This window comes from Myotis brandtii, unplaced genomic scaffold (genome assembly GCF_000412655.1).
Source record: "Myotis brandtii unplaced genomic scaffold, ASM41265v1 scaffold668, whole genome shotgun sequence".
Taxonomy (NCBI): domain Eukaryota; kingdom Metazoa; phylum Chordata; class Mammalia; order Chiroptera; family Vespertilionidae; genus Myotis; species Myotis brandtii.
Window position 1 is genome coordinate 985,984 of NW_005370597.1, and position 19,970 is coordinate 1,005,953.

Genomic DNA, 19,970 nt, shown 5'->3' on the forward strand with positions numbered 1-19,970 from the left:
GGGCCCCGCATCTCCAGCCCCGGGCTGCCCCCCTCCGCCCCAACCACCGCTCTCCAGCCCGCCCGTCTGGGATGGCCGCAGCCAAGGCCGAGATGCAGCTGATGTCCCCGCTGCAGATCTCTGACCCGTTCGGCTCCTTCCCTCACTCGCCCACCATGGACAACTACCCGAAGCTGGAGGAGATGATGATGCTGAGCAACGGGGCTCCCCAGTTCCTCGGTGCCGCCGGGGCGCCCGAGGGCAGCGGCAGCAGCAGCAGCAGCAGCGGCAGCGCTTTCAACCCTCAAGGAGAGGCGGGCGAGCAGCCCTACGAGCACCTGACCTCAGGTAAGCGGTGGCCTACGCCGAGGATTCGCCCCTTCGCCACCATCCCCGCGTCCCGTCCTTCCCCACAGCCTTTGCAGGACCTCGGGGATGCAAGTGGGGTTTCCCTTCTATTCCTCGCGTCCCAGAGTCAGGTGTTAGAGGGATGCCTGGGGACATCCCCCACCCCCACCCTCCTCATCCCCAGCGGTGCGCGGAGGAGCGAGCTTTTGTTTTGGATGGAGAGCTCTAGGGCTGCGTGGGTGGGTGACGGTGGGGGAGGGCTTGTTTTGATAAGCAGGACGGCGAGGCCCTCTCCCCCTCCCGAAAAGCTTGCCTTGCCTGCCGCCCGTCCCCAAGGAAGGGCTGTGATCCGAGGCCAGGGATGTCCCGGCTCCCCGGGGTAGGGGATGCGCACCGGCGGTGGCTGAGCGGGTGCTGGCGGGAATCCCTGGGCCGCGCCGCCGCCGCTGCGGAGCGCTGGGAGCTGCAGTGGAGGGGGATTCTCCGTATTTGCGTCAGCTGTTGTTGAATTGGGTTCTGCCGCTGGAGCGGGTCCAGGAACATTGCAGTCTGCTGCTATCAATTATTAACCAGCTCGGCCGTCAATGGTAGCCGGCCCGACCTCTTGCCTGACAGCCCCGCTCCTCCTCGTCCTCCAGTGATTGCTCTCCAGTAACCGAGCCTCCTCCCTCTCTTTCTCCTGCCAGAGTCGTTTCCTGACATTTCTCTGAATAACGAGAAGGTTCTGGTGGAGACAAGTTATTCCAGCCAAACCACCCGGCTGCCTCCCATCACCTACACTGGCCGCTTCTCTCTGGAGCCTGCACCCAACAGTGGCAGCACCTTGTGGCCTGAGCCCCTCTTCAGCCTGGTTAGTGGCCTCGTGAGCATGACCAACCCACCGGCCACCTCATCCTCAGCACCATCTCCAGCAGCCTCTTCCTCCTCCTCGGCTTCCCAGAGCCCACCCCTGAGCTGCGCGGTGCCGTCCAATGACAGCAGCCCCATTTACTCAGCGGCACCCACCTTCCCCACACCTAACACTGACATCTTCCCTGAGCCACAAAGCCAGGCCTTTCCAGGCTCAGCGGGCACTGCGCTCCAGTACCCGCCTCCTGCCTACCCTGCTGCCAAGGGTAGCTTCCAGGTCCCTATGATTCCAGACTATCTGTTTCCACAGCAGCAGGGGGACCTGGGCCTGGGCACCCCAGACCAGAAGCCCTTCCAGGGCCTGGAGAGCCGTACTCAGCAGCCTTCGCTCACTCCCCTCTCTACCATCAAGGCCTTTGCCACACAGTCGGGCTCTCAGGACTTAAAGGCCCTCAACACCACTTACCAGTCCCAGCTCATCAAACCCAGCCGCATGCGCAAGTACCCCAACCGACCCAGCAAGACACCCCCTCATGAACGCCCCTATGCCTGTCCAGTGGAGTCCTGTGACCGCCGCTTCTCTCGTTCGGATGAGCTCACCCGCCACATTCGCATCCACACTGGCCAGAAGCCCTTCCAGTGTCGCATCTGCATGCGCAACTTTAGCCGCAGTGACCACCTCACCACACACATCCGCACCCACACAGGCGAGAAGCCCTTTGCCTGTGACATCTGTGGGAGAAAGTTTGCTAGGAGCGATGAACGCAAGAGGCATACCAAGATCCACTTGCGGCAGAAGGACAAAAAAGCAGACAAAGGTGTGGCCTCCTCTACCACCCCCTCCCTCTCGTCCTACTCATCACCGGTGGCTACCTCCTACACCTCCCCGGTCACTACCTCTTATCCATCCCCAGCCACCACCTCATACCCATCACCTGTGCCCACCTCCTACTCCTCTCCTGGCTCTTCGACCTACCCATCCCCTGTGCACAGTGGTTTCCCCTCGCCCTCGGTGGCCACCACATACTCCTCCGTCCCCCCTGCTTTCCCGGCCCAAGTCAGCAGCTTCCCTTCCTCAGCTGTCACCAACTCCTTCAGCGCCTCCACAGGGCTTTCGGACATGACAACAACCTTTTCTCCCAGGACAATTGAAATTTGCTAAAGGAGAAGAGGAAAAAAGGGAAAAGGGAGGAAAAGAGACACAAGAGATTTAAAGGACAGGAGGAGGAGGAGCTGGCCATAGGAGGGTTTCCTCTTAGGTCAGATGGAGGTTCTCAGAGCCAATCCTCCCCCTCTACTTGACCCCCGGGGTCAGCGTGGAAATTCTGTTGGCCAACAATCCTTTCTGCCCTCTCCCCTTTGCTCATCTACTCCCTTTGACTTCAGCTGCCTGAAACAGCCATGTCCAAGTTCTTCACCTCCATCCAAGAACTTGATTTGCATGGATTTTGGATATATCATTTCAGTATCATCTCCACCATATGCCTGACCCCTTGTCCCTTCAATGCTAGAAAATCAAGTTGGCAAAATGGGGTTTGGGCCCCTCAGAGCCCAGCCCTGTACCCTTGTACAGTGTCTGCTATGGATTTTGTTTTCCTTGGGGTACTCTTGATGTGAAGATAATTTGCATATTCTATTGTATTATTTGGAGTTAGGGCCTCACTTTGGGGGGGAAAAAAAAAGAAAAGCCAAGCAAACCAATGGTGATCCTTTATTTTGTGATGTTGCTGTGATGATTAAGTTCGAAGCTTTTTTTGAAACAGCAGTCCTTGGTATTAATCAGAGCATGTGTCAGAGTGATGTTCCGTTAACCTTTTGTAAATATTGCCCGACTGTACTCTCTCACATGTGGCAAAATATGGTTTGGTTTTTCTTCTTTTTTTTTTGAAAGTGGTTTTCTTCGTCCTTTTGGTTTAAAAAGTTTCACGTCTTGGTGCCTTTTGTGTGATGCGCCTTGCTGACAGCTTGACATGTGCCAGTTTAAGGGACGTGCTCACCTCTAGCCTTAAGGGGGGCAGGGAGTGATGATTCGGGGGAAGCTTTGGAAGCAAAATAAGGAAGAGGGCTGAGCTGAGCTTCGGTTCTCCAGAATGTAAGAAAAAAAAAATCTAAAAATCTGAACTCTCAAAAGTCTATTTTTTTAACTGAAAATGTAAATTTATAAATATATTCAGGAGTTGGAATGTTGTAGTTACCTACTGAGTAGGCGGCGATTTTTGTATGTTATGAACATGCAGTTCATTATTTTGTGGTTTTATTTTACTATGTACTTGTGTTTGCTTAAACAAAGTGACTGTTTGGCTTATAAACACATTGAATGCGCTTTATTGCTCATGGGATATGTGGTGTATATCCTTCAGAAAAATTAAAAGGAAAATAAAATAGCTATGGTTGCACGTATCTTTCCTGGGTTAGGGGTGGGCTCTGCAGTCATCCTCCCTGCTGAAGGTTTTGAGGATATTCCCACCAGAGTTGTGGTGCCCACTGTGTGTCATTGGAGTGAATTCTTTGTTGTAAGTTGATTTTAGAAAGAGAAGGAGAGAGAGAGACGTCAATATGAGAGAGATACAGCGATTGGTTGCTTCCCGTATGTGCCCTGACAGGACCAAACCCACAACCTAGGTATGTGCCTTGACCAGGAATCGACCCCGTGACCTAGTACACAGGACAATACTCCAACCAATTGAGCCACACCGGCCAGGGCTGGAATGAATTCCTTATGAGGACTAGGTGTGGGTCTTCTCTTTGTTTTTTCTCTTAAGTACACATTTTTAAATTTATTTTTTAATTGTTTTCAGAGGAAGGCAGAGGGAGAGAGAGAGAGAAACATTAATGATGTGAGAGAATCATTGATCGGTTGCCTCCTATACACCCCCTACTGGGGATAAGCCGGCAACTAGGGCATGTGCCCTAACTAGGAATCAAACGACCTCCTGGTTCATAGATCAATACTCAACCACTGAACCACACGGCAGGGCAGGGTCTTGTCTTGTTGATTCTGGGCCTGTTCCTTCTCAATCTGGTGGGCTTCAGCTTTATCTTGGTTAGTTAAAGCTAAAGAAGGCCGGAGGTAGGGTGGAACACATGTGGTCAGAGGCAGAACTATTCTCCTGGCTCCAAATGTTCAGCCAGCCCTGCCCCCCATCTCTACCAAGGGTTGGGAAAAATCTATGTCCTTGGGAATTCTTGCCCATATGCACTTGGCAAGAGTTAAGGGGTGGTCACAGGGCTCTGGGAAATAGTAAACGCTAGAGCTGACTCGGGCTCTCCCTACCATCCCCCATGTCCCCAGGAACCTGAGGGTGTTGAGGAAACTTAGAAGAGGCGAGGGCCAGTTCTCAAGCCAAGAATCCTTCCAGGAAGAAATTTCATTACTTGCCAGCTGGAGCTGCCATCCTTGGCAGCTTCCAGGGGCATGAGACAGAGTGGGCAGGAGGCTGGCCTGGTGTTTAAGGTTCCCATCCAGACCAAGTCTGTACTGTTTTGTAGGAGGCCTGAGATGCTAGGTTCCTCTGGTCCCAGCCTATGAGGTTCCACATTTGTGACTATAGCAATCCTTGTGGCCTCGTGAGCATCTTATATTCTGAGAGGCCTTGAGCTGGCCACAACAACCATGCAGATTGTCAGTTGGGGAAACAGAAAGGTTAGCCAAATATTACAACATGGTGTTTTGTTATATAATATGGGCAATCATGGGCCTCTATGGGAGCACAGAGAAGGACACCCAACCCACCCCGGGGCTTAGGAAAGGTGGAAAAATTGAGTTGGGAAGGATAAATAGGAGTCAACCCGAATGACTTGCTTTGTGTGTGAGGTAGGAAGGGTGTTGGTTGAGTTTTTGGTGGGGAAAGTGATGGATGGATCACTGAATGGAAGCATTACCTCCAATCCTAAATCTTCTGTGAATTGATCAGACACCACCATCTATTGGTCACATGGGTGCAATAGATTTGGTGTCCTTGAATTCCCAAGCCTTGGGTTCCCCCTCCCAATTTCTGACCCCCCCCCCCCAAATTAAGGATAATGAATAATTGCCCTCCCTACCTGGTATTGTTCTCAGTCCTTGAATGAAGTCAAAGTCTCACCTGCCTCCACTCTTCTTCTCTCTGTGGGTCTCTCCCAGGTTACCCATGGACACCTTCCCCTGGGCCCAGGGGAATTCCAGCAATCCCCTGGAATTGGCCCAATTCTTTTTCTTCCATTCCAGCCTTCCCGAACAACACCGTTGATCTCTGCCTTTTCCCATGATACCAGACTCCTCAGCCTGGAGCGGGGAAACCAAGCCATGTTCTCTAGCAAAGGGCATATCCTTGTGTGCCTCCAGGCAAAATTGCCAGGTAGTGATGGGACAATATTTGCATTGGCGCACCTCTTCCCAGCCCCACCCACCTCTCCCCATCTCACTCTAAGCCCAGGAACACAAGTCTATGCCTGTTACAGATTCTTAAGAATTTCTCCCACATACTCCCAAGAAACAAAACACGGCAAGAATAAAGTATGAGAGAAAGAGCAAAGAGAATCTGTCCCTTTAAAGCAGAGGGTCTCCTATGCTATTACAGTGCATCAGAACCAGATTCCCAGATTATCTGATTCTTGAGGTCTGGGATGGGGTCCTGGAACTAGCCTCTGTAGCAAGCACCCCAGGCGATTCTGATGCAGATGGCGTGGTGAGCAATTCTGCCAAGGCTGCTAGCTACTTTTTGTAAGTCCTGTCAGCAGGGTATCTTTGGGTTCTGACAGTCCAAACTCAAATTCCTTGGCATGGTTAAAATAGGCCAAGACTCCAAAATTGCCCCATTTTATAGTCCTATAGTATAAAATAAAAGGAAAGTGTCCATTTTAACTCCTGCTCCTGTGAGGGAAATCTGAAACCAAGGGCATAGGACAGTGCTGATAGAAGCTATCATCATAAAGGCTAATGTTAGGGGAGGGACCCAGATAATGTTGAGCAACTGATAGATACCTGGGGACATTGTCTAGGGCTTCAGGAATGTGGAGAAGGATAGAGAGGAGAAAGGTGATAGAGGCGAGAGGGTGGGGTACTCCTCCAGCAAAGGTTTAGATTCTGAAGAAAAAGAAAGAACCAGGTCCTAAGGACTCTTCACCCTTCCTCCCAGGACCTGAGAGAGACTCTTTTTTTATTATTTTTAATATATTTTATTGATTTTTTACAGAGAGGAAGGGAGAGGGATAGAGAGTTAGAAACATCGATGAGAGAGAAACATCAACCTCCTGCACACTCCCCACTGGGATGTGCCCACAACCAAAGTACATGCCCTTGACCGGAATCGAACCTGGGACCCTTCAGTCCGCAGGCCAACGCTCTATCCACTGAGCCAAACCAGTTAGGGCCTGAGAGAGACTCTTTTCTCTTGAATTTCCGGAATGTTCAGCCTCATTCATTTTCAAAGATTCTAAGCACTCAGGACAGCGAGCTTAGCCTGGTTGTCAGGCAGGGTTGTCTATCTCCCCTCACTCTGAGCTCCCCGACCCCCAGTCAGAAATGGAGTCAGGAATGGGTACCATAGGCTCAGAGGTATCCCTGCAGCGTCACCCTCTCTCCCCATCCCTGCTGTTTTTCCCGGTTCAGCCAGACATAGGACCGTCTGAGAGGGAAAGATTGGGCAGAGTGAGATCCCAGTGTCCTAGAGAAAATGAGGCCAAGTCTAAAAGAATCAGGTGTTGAACAAATAAAATTACACTTTACCTATAAACCTTTTGGTGCTAATAAGACGTTTGCACCCAAATAGCAAATCTAGCCCTCCACTTCAGTGATTTTTCTTCCCATCTCCCTTTTCCTGTTGCTAGAATCTAGGAGAGCCTTTTTTGAGGCAAAGCTGACTTGAGAAGTTCTCTTAGGTCAAGTCGGTGCAGCTCCTCAGATCCAGGTGAAAACTATCTCGTCTCCCCTTTCAGAGAGCTCTCTCCGACAAGCCCATTCTCCTCAGTGCTTAGGTTGTTTTATTATTGTTATTTTAAAAACTTTGTTGGAGTACAATTGATATACAGTAAACTGTACATATAAACTGTCCAATTTAGGAGTCTTGATGTATCAGTGCACAGGGGAAACCATCACCACAATTAAGATAATGAACCTATCGACCACCTCAAACACTTTCCTCCTGTCACTTGGTAATCTCTCCTTCTTCCACCCCTGTCCCCAGGCAACCACTTACCTGCTTCCTGTTGCCATATCGATTAGTTTGCCTTTTGGAGAGTTTCATATAAATGGAGTAATTCAGTATACATTCATTTCGGTCTGGGTTCTTTCACTTAGCATCATTTTGATTCATCCATGTTGTTGTGTGAATAAATAGTTCACTCCTTTTTATTGCTGAGGAGTATTCCCCTGGATGGCTATCGTACAGTTTGCTTATTCTTTCACCTGTGGATGCATATTGGGTGGGTTCCCTTTGGAGCTGCTGTGCACACTTGAGTACAAGTCTTTGTGTGGATGTGTCCCCATTTACTCCAGAGCCTCCCATTCTGGCTCTTTTATCCCAGCACATCTCCATTTCCTCGCCTTGCTCTTACTCAAAGCAATAATCAGCAAAAATCACCCATCTCCACGCCACGCCCCCTCCCCCCCCCCCCCCCCCCCCCCCCTCCACACACACACACTGAGTCAGGGCCCAGCCTCCTAAGGGTTTGCTTCATTTAATCTTTCCTCCTATAAACAGAACCAGCCCCTTCATCATTTTTATTGCTCTACTTCAAACTCCTTCCCGTTTGTTTATTCCTTCCCTGTAATGAGATGTCTGGGACTAAGTAAGATATGCTGTCATTATTTATTCAGCTTGGCAAAGGTATGTAAGTCCTTGGTGATACTTTTCTAAAGAGAAAGGCACCTGAGAGAGGGTAGGCACTCCTACCTCAAAAGGAGGAAGGGGCGAAGATCAGATGACGAGGGAAGTTACCCTGGGGAGACCAGTCCTAAGAGGTTATCTGTACACTTTGCCTTCTATGACTATCTTCTGAGGGTTCTTTCTCGGATGGTGTTTCTGGAACACAGGCCCTACTCACCCGACAGTTGTCACAAACCCTATATCCTACCCACCTCCGGGTTCTGAAATAGTGTTGTAATCACAACTTCTCTTTCTTCTCTTTGGGCCCCAGGAGCCCGGGACTGTGGAGCAGCCTGAGTGAAAGGGCAGCTGAGGCCAGAGGACTGGTCTTGGTCTGTGTTCCCAACTCCGATGAACTGGCCCTTGCTGCCTGCCCAGGTATGTGTTAAGGCTGGGACAGAGGGAGGGTGGCTTCACTTATTTTAGGAGATGATCCTTAATAATTAGCTTTTCCCGACAGATAATAACAAGCGTTGGTGAGGATGTGGAAAAAGTGGAACTCTCATATGTTGCGGGTGGGCATGTAAAAAGGAGCAACCACTTTGGAAAATGGTTTAGCTATTTTTTATAAAATGAAACATACACTGATCATGTGACCAAGCAATTCACACTCCTGGGTATCCACCCAAGAGAAATGGAAATGCGTTCATATAAGTATATGATGCGAATGTTCATAGCAGCAGCATTCACAATAGTAAAAAAGTGAAAACAATGCAATGTCTATTTTACTGGTGAACGGATAAACAAGAGGTGGTACACCCAAACAAATACCATTTAGGAATAAAAAGGAACAAAATGCAGGTGTGCGCTACAACGTGGGTAAACCTCAAAAATGTTATGATAAAGACGTTAGGTGCATATTGTATGATTGCATTTCTATGAAATGTCCAGAAAAGGCAAATCCATAGAGACAGAGAGTAGATTAGTAGTTGCCAGGGGCTTGGGGTGAGAGTAGGTTTTGACTGAGAATGAGCTTGTTATTTGGGGGATGATGCAAATGTTCTAAAAAAGGATTGTGATGCTTGAACAACGTTGTAAATTTACTAAACGTCATTGAATAGTACACTTAAAATGGCTGCATTTTGCTGTATGTATCTGCTTGGAGGACACAGCCCTCTAAAATTATGGTGCTGATTTGCAAACTGGAGGCCAAAGAGCAGGCCCTGGGGTAGTGGGGAGAAGGCCTTCCTAATATTCTCATCGGGACTCATTTTGAGGAAGGGGATTTAAGAAATCTGGGGAGAGCCCTAGCTGGTTTGGCTCAGTGGATAGAGTGTTGGGTTTGATTCCAGTCAAGGGCACATGCCCGGGTTGCGGGCTCGATCCCCAGTAGGGGGAGTGCAGGAAGCAGCTGATCAATAATTCTCATCATTGATGTTTCTATCTCTCCCTTTCCCTTCCTCTCTGAAATCAATAAGAATATATATATTTTTTTAAAAAAAGAAAGAAATCTGAGGAGAACCCTGGCTGGATTTCTCAGTGGTTAGAGCGTCAGCCCGAGGTCCGAATGGTTGTGGGTTTGACTCCAGGCAAGGGTTGCAGGTTCGATCCCCAGCCCTGGTTGGTTAGGGTACATGCAGGAGGCAACCAATTGATGTGTTTCTCTCTTTCCCCCTCTCCCTCCTTCCTCTCTTCCATTTCGTCTGAAAATCAATGGAAAAAATATCCTCAGGCGAGGATTAAAAAAGGAAAACAAATCCGGGGAGGTAAATGGGTAGAAATGAATTTATTCTGAAGTGACTTCTCCCATCCCCATGACCCAGGTACATCAGGCTGCCCACGAGGCCAGAGTGCATCCTCAGCTCCCAGACAAACACAGAAGTTGCTTTTCCACAAAACCAGCAATGGGTGCCCTCCTCAGAGACAACTTCAGCCTCTGTGGAAGCTAATTCCTCCTCAGAACCAACTTCTCATCCTAGAACCTTTCCAAATCCAGTGACCAGACTCCTGAGAACCAAATTGCACCTCATTTATTGAACAAATTAACAGAGCACCTACTGTGGGCAAGTTGGTCCAGAGGCTTTAGAAGGGTTCTGGGAGAAAGAAAAGAAAAACCACCATAGCTTGCCAACCATCCTTGAATCTCTCTAGAACCAACTTTGAATTTCCTCAAACTGGCTTCTCAGAGACAGTGACTCTCCTCCTGCCGCCCAATCAAAACTAGTTTTCAGTCACCTCAACACCAAAGGTCCACTCCAACTGTCCTCTCAGAACCACCCATTTAAATTCTCAGGTCCGCCCTGGCCAGGTAGCTCAGTTGGTTAGAGTGTTGTCCCAATACACCAAGGTTGTGGATTTGATTCCTGGTCAGGGCACATACAAGAACCAACCTGCCCTAGCCGGTTTGGCTCAGTGGATAGCGTGTTAGCCTGCAGACTGAAGGGTCCCAGGTTCGATTCTTGTCAAGTCACATGCCCGGGTTTCGGGCTCTATCCTCAGTAGGGGGTATATAGGAGGCAGCTGATCAATGATTCTCTCTCATCATTGATGTTTCTATCTCGCTCTCCCTTTCCCTTCCTCTCTGAAATAAATAAAAATATATTTCAAAAAAAAAAAAAAAAGAATTACCAATGATCCCTGGCCGGTTTGACTCAGTGATTAGAGCATTGGCTCATGGTCCAAAGGGTCACAAATTAGATTCCCAGTCAAGGGCAAGTACCTCGGTTGCAGGTTCAATCCCCAGCCCCGGTCAGGGCACATGTGGGAGGCAAGGAGGCAACCAATCGATGTCTCTCACATGTTTATAATCTCTCTCTCTCTCTCTCTCTCTCTCTCTCTCTCTCTCTCTCAGTGACTGCTTCTGATCCCATTACAGCAGCCTCAGAACCAATTTTGCCCCCTCAGATTTGTGTTAACTCCCCCAAATCATCTTCTCAGAATCATCTTTCATTCTCTTCAGAGCCAGATTTCATTTTGGACTAATGAAACTACCAAGGTCCTTAGAATTTTCTTCTCAGACCATCTTGGCTTTATCCAGAAAGATTTTTTTCAGTCTCCTCAGACCCAACTGTCAGGCTTCATTCATAAAGCAAATCTTTGAGTTATTAATCCATGGCCTTCAGGTTCCCCATCAGTTTAATGGGGAAAATAATGCTTATTTTCTTCTTTTTCTTGAAAAGAAGAACATTACTTTTTTCTGAACATAGAAACACCTCACCATTTGTACAACTTACCTTTGACACACAAAACTCATACACTGATGGAGGGAGAATAACCCATCACATGCTTTCCTGAGGGCCATTCAAGAGCATGCACCCAAAGCCTTATTAGAGTTCATGCCCTCAGACCTAGCAATTCTTCCAAGACTGCTGTTAATTACAGTATTATTTGTAATGGAGAAAAGTTGGCAACAACATGAATGTCCCATGGCTGATATCAATTGTTATATAATGAACTACTATGCAGCCATTACTATAAATCATGTTTTGAAATAATTATTGACCTGAAAAAATGCCCACAATATAACACTAAGTGATAAAGTAATATATAAAACTTTCTATATGGCATGACTCCAATTTTATAAAATACATACTAAGGTGCTTACATATACATCAAATGTTAATAGTTGTTACTTCTGGTGGGATTATGGGAAATTTTTATTTCCTATTTTATACTTTACTGTATTTTCAAATAAGCAGATATCTTTTATTATCAGAAGAAAATTATTCTATTTATGAAAGAAAAAAATAAGGCTAGGCAAGCAAATAATTCTTCTCTTTTTGGGGGGTAGGGAGGTGACTTAAACAACATAAATTTATTTCTCACGGTGCTGGAGGCTAGAAGTGCAAGATCAAGGAGCCAGCCGACAGTTTTATTTTCCTCTGAGGGCTTTCTGCTTGGCTGCCCTCTTGCTGCCTTGTGACCACCCTCTGTGCACACAGGCTCCTGGTGTCTCAATAATTATTTTCCAGAATCTGTGTGATGTAGGGGTCAATTTTTTTCTTTTATTTTTTCTTTTTCTTTTTTGTTGTTGTTGTTGATGTAGGGGTCTTTATGAAGACTCTGATGGAATATTCTCTCCCCTGCAGATACCTGCCCCTTCAGCCATAAGGCATAAAAGAAAAGTGCTAAAAGTAAAGAAGGGAGAGATTTTCTAGGAACTCGGGGCTGAGTGGACACATTTGGCTGTTAGTATTGCCCGTAGGTGGGTGGTCTGTTGGGGCAGGATAGAAGAACCAGTGAGCTGCTGCTGGCTTCTAAATCTGGGGGCTGTACATTTGTGTGTTTTTTAAGTCAGAAAGGGTAGTTATTTTATTAGATCATCAAGCTCCCTCAACTACTTCTTCGAGAATTCATGAGATCTTGCCCTTATCTCAGAATGATGTCTCTATCCCCATTACACACACACACACCCACACACACACACCAGAATGATGTCTCTATCCCCATTACACACACACACACACACACACACACACACACACATACACGCGCACGCACACACTATAAGGCTCAAAGCCTTTCTCCTAAATTTCTTTCTCTGCTTATTACTGAGTTGGTGTTAACCAGGTGGTCTTGTTGGTTTTCTTGGATTGGACTGTTTGCCTGGGTTGAGAGGGCTCTTGGAAGGAAGAGCCCAAATCTGGATAACTTTCTTGGGACCATACCCAGCACTGGACCATCCAAAGTCTACGCTGCTCCTTCCGTCGCTCAGTTGTGTGTCAAATATTGACTTATATATCAGGCCCTGAGCATGTAAAGATAAACTAGATAGAGTCTGGGGCAGCGGAGAATTGGGAGGTGGTGGTGGTGGTAGATTTAGAAATAAATAATTACCTTACAGTGTGATGAATTAGAGGTGTATATGGAACAGAGAATGACTAATTCTGTCAAAGAGGAGGAAAGAGAGAAACAGGTTGTAGAAGGAAGATTGGGAGTTCACAGGAGGATTTGCAGGCAGAGGAAATAGCAAGTGCAAAGGCAACAATGTTCAGGGATGAAAGGTGGGGTGGGGTGGCCGGGAAGTAAGGAAAGGAGGAGCAGGAAATGCTGCCGGAAAGGCAGGTTGGGGCCAGATTTGGAAGGTTCTACTTTTCTTTTTTTAATTGATTTTAGAGAGAGAGGAAGGAAGAGACAGACAGAGAGACACAGATTTGTTGTTCCGCTTATTTATGCATTCATTGGTTGATTCCTGTGTATGCCCTGACCAGGGATGAAACCCACAACATTGGTGTATAGGAACGATGCTCTAACCATCATTACTACCCAGCCATTGCTGGTTCTACTTTTCTTAGGAGCAACAAGGACTCAAGAGATGTTATAAGGAAGACTGACAACTTAATTTGAGCATGTTTCCAGGTGTTGGAAAGTTGTTCTCTGTTCCATACACACTTCTAAATTATCACACTGCTTCCTGCCTCTATGGGAGGGTCCTGGTGCCCCTGACTCCCTTCCAATGTAGTTATTGCAATAATAGTAGTAATGATAAAATAATTTGGGCTGGTCACTTCAGGTTTTATACATGCTCTTTAATTTCAGCTTTCAATAAAGTATGAATTGCCTTGAACTCAATTATTCAATCTTAGCCCATTTTCTATCAAATAAGATATAACTTCTAAATATGATCTGATTTCATGAATAATGATTTTTTTTGTTGTATAAATTTTCAGTCACAAAAGTAGGAGGGAATAGTGCAATAATCCTCTCTGTATCTATCAAGCAGTTTGACAGCTGTCAATTCACAGCAGTCTTGTTTCGTCTATACAGGCGGTCACCAACCTTTCGACCTCACGGACCACCAATGGTCCACGAACCACCGGTTGGCAACCGCTGGTCTATACCACACTCGTTCCTCCTTGCCACTGCACACTGGATTGCTTTGAAGCAAATTCCAAATGTTATATAATTTCATCTGTAAATACTTCAGTATATATCTTTGTAATTATTTTTAAGTTCTTTTTATTGAATCAGGACCTAAAAGAGACCACACTTTGCATTTGGTTGATAGGTTTTAAGTTTCTTTCACTCATAACGGTTCCTCTTGCTACTTATTAATTGAAAAAGCCAGGTTATATGTTCTGAAGAATTCCCCACTTCCAGAATTTGACAGATTGCACTTTTCCCCTGTAATATGTTCTTCTACCCCATGAATTTCCTATAAACTGTGTGTTACATCTAGGGCCTTGATCAGATTCAGGTTTACTTTTGAAGTGATGCGATGTTTTTGCTATTATAACATATCGAGAGGCACATAATTTTTAGTTGTATCTCTAATTTCCTACATGATTTTTTAAAATTGCAGTATAATTTATATAACATAAAATTCAATAGTTTTGACTATATGTACAATGTTATGCAATTATAGCCACTGATTTTAGAACATTTCCATCATCCCCAAAGGAAACCCCCTACCTGTTAACAGTCACCCTCCATGCCATCCCTACTCCCAGCACCTGGCAATCAGTAATCTACTGTCTGTCTCTATAGATATGGATTTGCCTATTATGGGCATTTTATATAAGTGGAATAACAGAATATGTAGCTTTTTGTATCTGACTATTCACTTACGGTAAGCATAATGTTTTCAAGGTTCATCTATATTATAGCATGCATCATGTCTTTCTTTTTTTTTGCTGAATAATATTCCACTGTATGGATATACCACATTTTGCTTACCCATTCATCAGTTGATGGACATTTGGATTGTTTTCATTTTTGGTTATTATGAATAATACTGCTGCTATGAACATTATTGACAGGTTTCTATGTGAAGATATGTTTTCAATTCTCTTATGTGGTCTCTCTTTTTGTGATGTTAAAGTTGATTGGTGGGTTCAAGTATTATTGGTATTTTAAAGTTCCTCTCTATCTTTCACCCAGTGGTTTTAGAAATCCCCAATGATTGCTGATCCTTATCTAAATCCATTATCTCATTAGAGGTTACAAAATGGTGATTTTGTAATTCTACCATTCTATTTGCATTTATTAGCCAGAATTTGTCTATAAAGAATAGACACTAAATCATAGTTGTAAAAAAATAAAGGATAAATACTTGATTGCTTTCTTTTGTTTCTCAAATAATGATATTTTGTACTTTCCTGTATGGAACCCTAATAAATTCTGGGTCTCTATATGGTTAAAGTGCTACATGAAGTTGCAAATAAAGAATTATGATCCTGGAGCCCCAAAATAAAAAAGTTATTTCAACCTCTACTTGGGGAATCCATTTAATGCCCCACAGCAATGCTAGTACTTCATAAAATTCTCCTACCTTTCCTTTCTAATGGGTCTCTTTCCCTTCTCCCTTCCCCTTCCTAGTTCTTTATTATATAGATCAATTTACCCTCTCAGCCCAAGTCCTTCCTTTCCCAGCCCCTTAGGCTCGTTCTCTCTCTCTCTCTCTCTCTCTCTCTCTCTCTCTCCAGTACCCCCTCACCCCCATTCTGATTCTACATTACAAAATATCCAGAAACTAGGCTGGCAAAGACCAAACTCTAAACTGGAAAGTAGGATTGTATTCTGAGCTGGAAACCTTTAGGGGGAGGGTAAGAGGAGAGAGAAGAGGGAGGAGCACTCACACTAACAAATCTTCCTGTAATGAACATGCGCCACATATGGTGGAATACAAAATAAATAAATAAAAGGCTTTACAAATAAAAGGGATGGCAGGGAAGGAAATGAGCACTATTCTTTCTCACTTTCCAGTTCCCCTTCCTCTCCAGACAGACTGACTGCTACATCCTTGACTTGTCCCAGGGAAAGTGAAGCGGAACCTGTCCTCTGACTCAGGACTCCGAGTGTGTCCCACCCCCACAGCCCAGCCTGGTGGGTGGGAGCAGTGGCGTCTGCTCCTGTCAGTGCGGAGGAGCCTGCCTGGCTGGGGAGGCCGCCGCTGGCTGTTCTTCCTCCCTGGTTGAAATCGCTGGGCCCTCCATCCTCTTCTCCAAGAAGCACCTCCCTGGGTCTGAAGGAGATCTCCTGAGGGCGGTTTGATGTATACATTTTTGTATTTCAAGGCCTGGGGAGGGGAGGGAAGCTCTCTCCAGGTTTCCTCCCGTTGGCGTTTGCATTGGAGACAGCCACCGTCCCAAGATACAGGGCCCCCAGAAATGCTCTGGTGGCAAGTCTGAGTTAACAAGTGAACACTCCCAGCCAGGCTGCCACTTGTGTGGTGAGCACCAGGGGAATGTAGGTGTGGGCAGGTTTTTGTGGTCTCAGCCTATGTGAGTAGGAGCCCCGGGAGGGGTGGAAAAGACTTGGGGGCAGCCTGGCAAAGTGGTGAAACTCTGTAGTCCCACATACAAATTCTAACCCCTCACGCTGCCACTTACAGTACTTAGTGATCACGGGCACGTCCCCTACGTCTCTGAGCCTCAGTTTTCACTTGGAGAAAATGGGCATCATGGTTTCAACTCATGGGTGTGTAGTGAGGATTAAATGAGAGACTGTCTATAGTGTGCCCAGTCCGTTTCCTTTTCTCTAAAGCAGGCATAACAGTAGGGTCTGACAGGATTCAATTAGATAATTAATGAAGTGTGATTGACACCTGTAAATATTAACCATTAATACTATTAACACCTCCCCTGTTTTGCTGGAGGTCGCAACCTGATAGTTCCCTGCTCTTGCTGCTTCCTCACCCTGTTCCGTTGCCAGGACATGACTTTTCTCATCTTTTTAGACAGAAGACTCGCAGAAAGAAGAATGATCCCCAGAGCCCTGGCGGGTGTGATGTGGCTCAGTTCGTTAGAGTATTGTCCCTCCACACCGGAAGGTCTCAGGTTTGATTCCCAGTCAGGGCACATGCCTAGGTTTTGGGTTCAATCCCAGGTAGGGGTGTGTACGGGAGGCAACCTATTGATGTATCTCTCTACATTGCTGTTTCTCTTCCCCCCGCCACCTCTCTAAAAATCAATTGAAAAGAAAAAAAATGATACCCAGAAAAGAGCTCATGAGGCAAGGAGGAGATCCTGAGGTCTCTCTCCCTCCTGAGACCTGCCTCTCCTTCCCTTCCACAGCACTCAAACCCAGGGCTTTCCTACTGGCATCTCTCCCGGGCAAGGCTCTGGCCCAAGGGTTCATTTAGTGACTTAGGTAGGGGTTTGTATGGGAGGCAACCTATTGATGTATCTCTCTATATTGCTGTTTCTCTCCCCCCCACCACCTCTCTAAAAATCAATTAAAAAGAGAAAAAAATGATACCCAGAAAAGAGCTCATGAGGCAAGGAGGAGATCCTGAGGTCTCTCTCCCTCCTGAGACCTGCCTCTCCTTCCCTTCCACAGCACTCAAACCCAGGGCTTTCCTACTGGCATCTCTCCCGGGCAAAGCTCTGGCCCAAGGGTTCATTTAGTGACTTGTATAATTTCCAAAGGATCAGTATTAATCTTCTCCACCTACAGGATGAGTGGCAGCTCGAAGCCAAGTGCTTCCCAGCCAGGGAAAGAAATGGAAGTTTCCCTTTTTCCTGTGTCTGTCTCCCCCACCCTCCCTTTTGCGGGGGAGCTGAATGTGCTCACTCTGGAGGGACCGAGGGAAGCCCGGACGGACTCTAATGCAATTTTGCCTCCATGAAGCTGGCAGCTGGGAACCACTTTCCCTCGGCTTGCCCTCTGCTGGGGAAACTCCATGACAGAGACGAGGCAGCTGGCAGGGGGAGGCCTTCTGAGTTTGAGGACGCTACTGCTGCTGCTGCTGCTGCAGTGCCAAGCCGGCCCACACAGGACCCCACAGGACTGCGCTGCCACGGAGACTGAGGCTGATGCCCATTTGGTTCCTGGAGCTCCTAGAAGGCGATGCCTTGGGACCTGGGGGAGGATCTCTTTTTCAGGGACACGGTAGCAAATACAAAGGAAGACAGGATTTATTAGAAACCTTGTGGATTGGGAATCCGAAGACCTGGGCTCTAGCCCTCAAGCCGCCACTCCATGGCCATGTGATTTGGGGTCAGGTTGCTTAAGTTCTTTGCCTAAATTTTAGTTTCCCCATTGGTAAAATGAGTGGTCTACTACCTCCCTCATAGGATGGTGGGAAGAATTAATGTATGGGCCCTAGCCGGTTTGGCTCAGTGGATAGAGCAACGGCCTGCGGACTCAAAGGTCCCAGGTTCAATTCTGGTCAAGGGCATGTACCTTGGTTGTAGGGAGTGTGCAGGAGGCAGCTGATCAATGTTTCTCTCTCATCGATGTTTCAAACGCTCTATCCCTCTCCCTTCCTCTCTGTAAAAAATCAATAAAATATATTTTTAAAAAAGAAATAATGGATGGGAAACTGGAACAAGTGAGATGGTTAATAAATACCCATTTATTCCACAGAGGGGCTCTGGAGAAGGGAAATCACTGGATTACAGAGGTTTTATGGGTTATCAGCTTCTATAGAAGCAAGCACCAGCATTAGGCCATTTGTTGGGTGCCTGGTTTTAGTGAAGATGTGTGTTTACCATTCACCATGAAACCTCCCTAAATATCCTGGTTTCTCTGGGTGGCTAAGGATGACCCCGAGAGACTCCCTAAATATCCTGGTTTCTCTGGGTGGCTAAGGATCAACCCACAGTGCAGAAGGAGCCTGTTCCTCAGAGATCCAGTCAGCATCTCCGTTAAGCCCTTTCCTGCCCTCCATGAACCAGACCATCTTTTGTGCCACCAGCACTGTATCCCCATTCTGGGGGAGGCCAGAATGACACAGCTACTTGTCTCCTCGTGATCTACAGTGGAGGGAAGGAGCTATGTCTCTGCTGGAATTGAAAACATCCTTGAGGGCTGCAACTTATACAAGGAAGGTTACCATGCCAACCACAGCCTCCTTGTCCAACAAGGAGGAAAGAAAACAAGGCCGTGGGTGATATACATCTATTGTGTGTGTCCACAAATTTGCCTGGAACCTCTTAGGAGCTGCTAACTGCAGTTCAGCAGGATGGAGAGGCAGGAAGATTCAGGTTGGATTTAAGTGGGACTCCAGGGCGGGCAGAACTGATGAGGGCAGGGCAGGGCCAACATGGGAGGATTGGGAAATGCTTTTCTGAGATTGATACCCATCTCCTGTTGAAATGTGTGGGTGTGGTACTGCAGCAGGCGTGGGAGGGTATGGTGTCCTAGATACCAGGTTCTGACTGTGATGGGAACTTCAACTTCCTCCAGGTTCTTTTTGCCCTTAGCAGACATTCCAGGTCACCTAAGCTCTGAGGTAGGTAGAGAAGAGAAGCAGGGAGGGAGGGCAGGTCATAGGGATGGAGAAAGGGGAGCATCAGGGCCAACACCTGCCTCTGGTTCCGGCACCAGATCTTGGCAATTAGGTCCCATAGATGCCACAGAAGGGACAGTCTTCCCCAAGGGACAGGTTTCCAGGGAGAATGGTCAATCGAGTACTCAAGCCTTTCATGTCTCCTTCTTCCCACACCCACTTGGGAAAGTGCACAGAGAACTGAGGAACTGACATTCCTTAAGCACCTTCTCCAGGTCAGGCACTTTCACACATTTGATTTGGTTACCACAACAACCCTGCAAACCAGCAACGATTACCCCCATTTTACTGATCAGGAAAGGGAGATTCGGAGAAGGAAGTGCCTTTCTCAGCATCAACCACTGGTAAGGGGAGAAGCTGGGACTGGAGCTCCCTCTGTCTAAACGCCGCAGTCTGGAAGGGAAAACTCTAGATTTGACGGTTGCCCTATTTTCTTCTGGAAATCTCTCTTCTGAATCCGTCAGCTCCCCTAGAAGCCCTGCATTCAGCTGGGAAGAGGCTAGAAGGGCACACACAGCAGGTGACAGGGAACACGGCCCCCACCCCGCTTGTGATGGTGAGGACCACGGAGATGTCCCTGCGGGCCCTGCCCGCTGCAGGAGACGCCTAAAGGGCATCCTCTCATTTCATCCCCATCAGCCTCGGACGAGGAATCCGAGGCTCCGAGACCAAAGCGCTTCACTCGGGGTCACCGAGCAGGTGCGCGCGGAGCTGGGAATCCCGCTCGTCTCGGTCGAGCGTCCACGCCAGGCTGGACCCCGGACCCCGGCGCGAGG

At 47.2% G+C, this 19,970-nt stretch overlaps 1 protein-coding gene and 1 long non-coding RNA gene across 2 annotated transcripts; both read left to right on the forward strand.

Annotated features, from left to right (window-relative positions):
• Positions 1 to 9: 9 nt before the first annotated feature.
• Positions 10 to 3,562, forward strand: EGR1 (early growth response 1). Its single transcript, XM_005881022.2, has 2 exons — positions 10 to 327; positions 1,014 to 3,562. The coding sequence occupies exons 1-2, from the start codon at positions 72 to 74 to the stop codon at positions 2,336 to 2,338; spliced, it is 1,581 nt and encodes a 526-aa protein (XP_005881084.1). The 5' UTR covers positions 10 to 71; the 3' UTR covers positions 2,339 to 3,562.
• Positions 3,563 to 8,066: 4,504 nt separating this feature from the next.
• On the forward strand, positions 8,067 to 18,072 carry LOC106723879. Its single transcript, XR_001359618.1, has 3 exons — positions 8,067 to 8,399; positions 15,666 to 16,738; positions 17,358 to 18,072. It is a non-coding gene; the product is annotated as an uncharacterized LOC106723879 (long non-coding RNA).
• Positions 18,073 to 19,970: the final 1,898 nt, after the last annotated feature.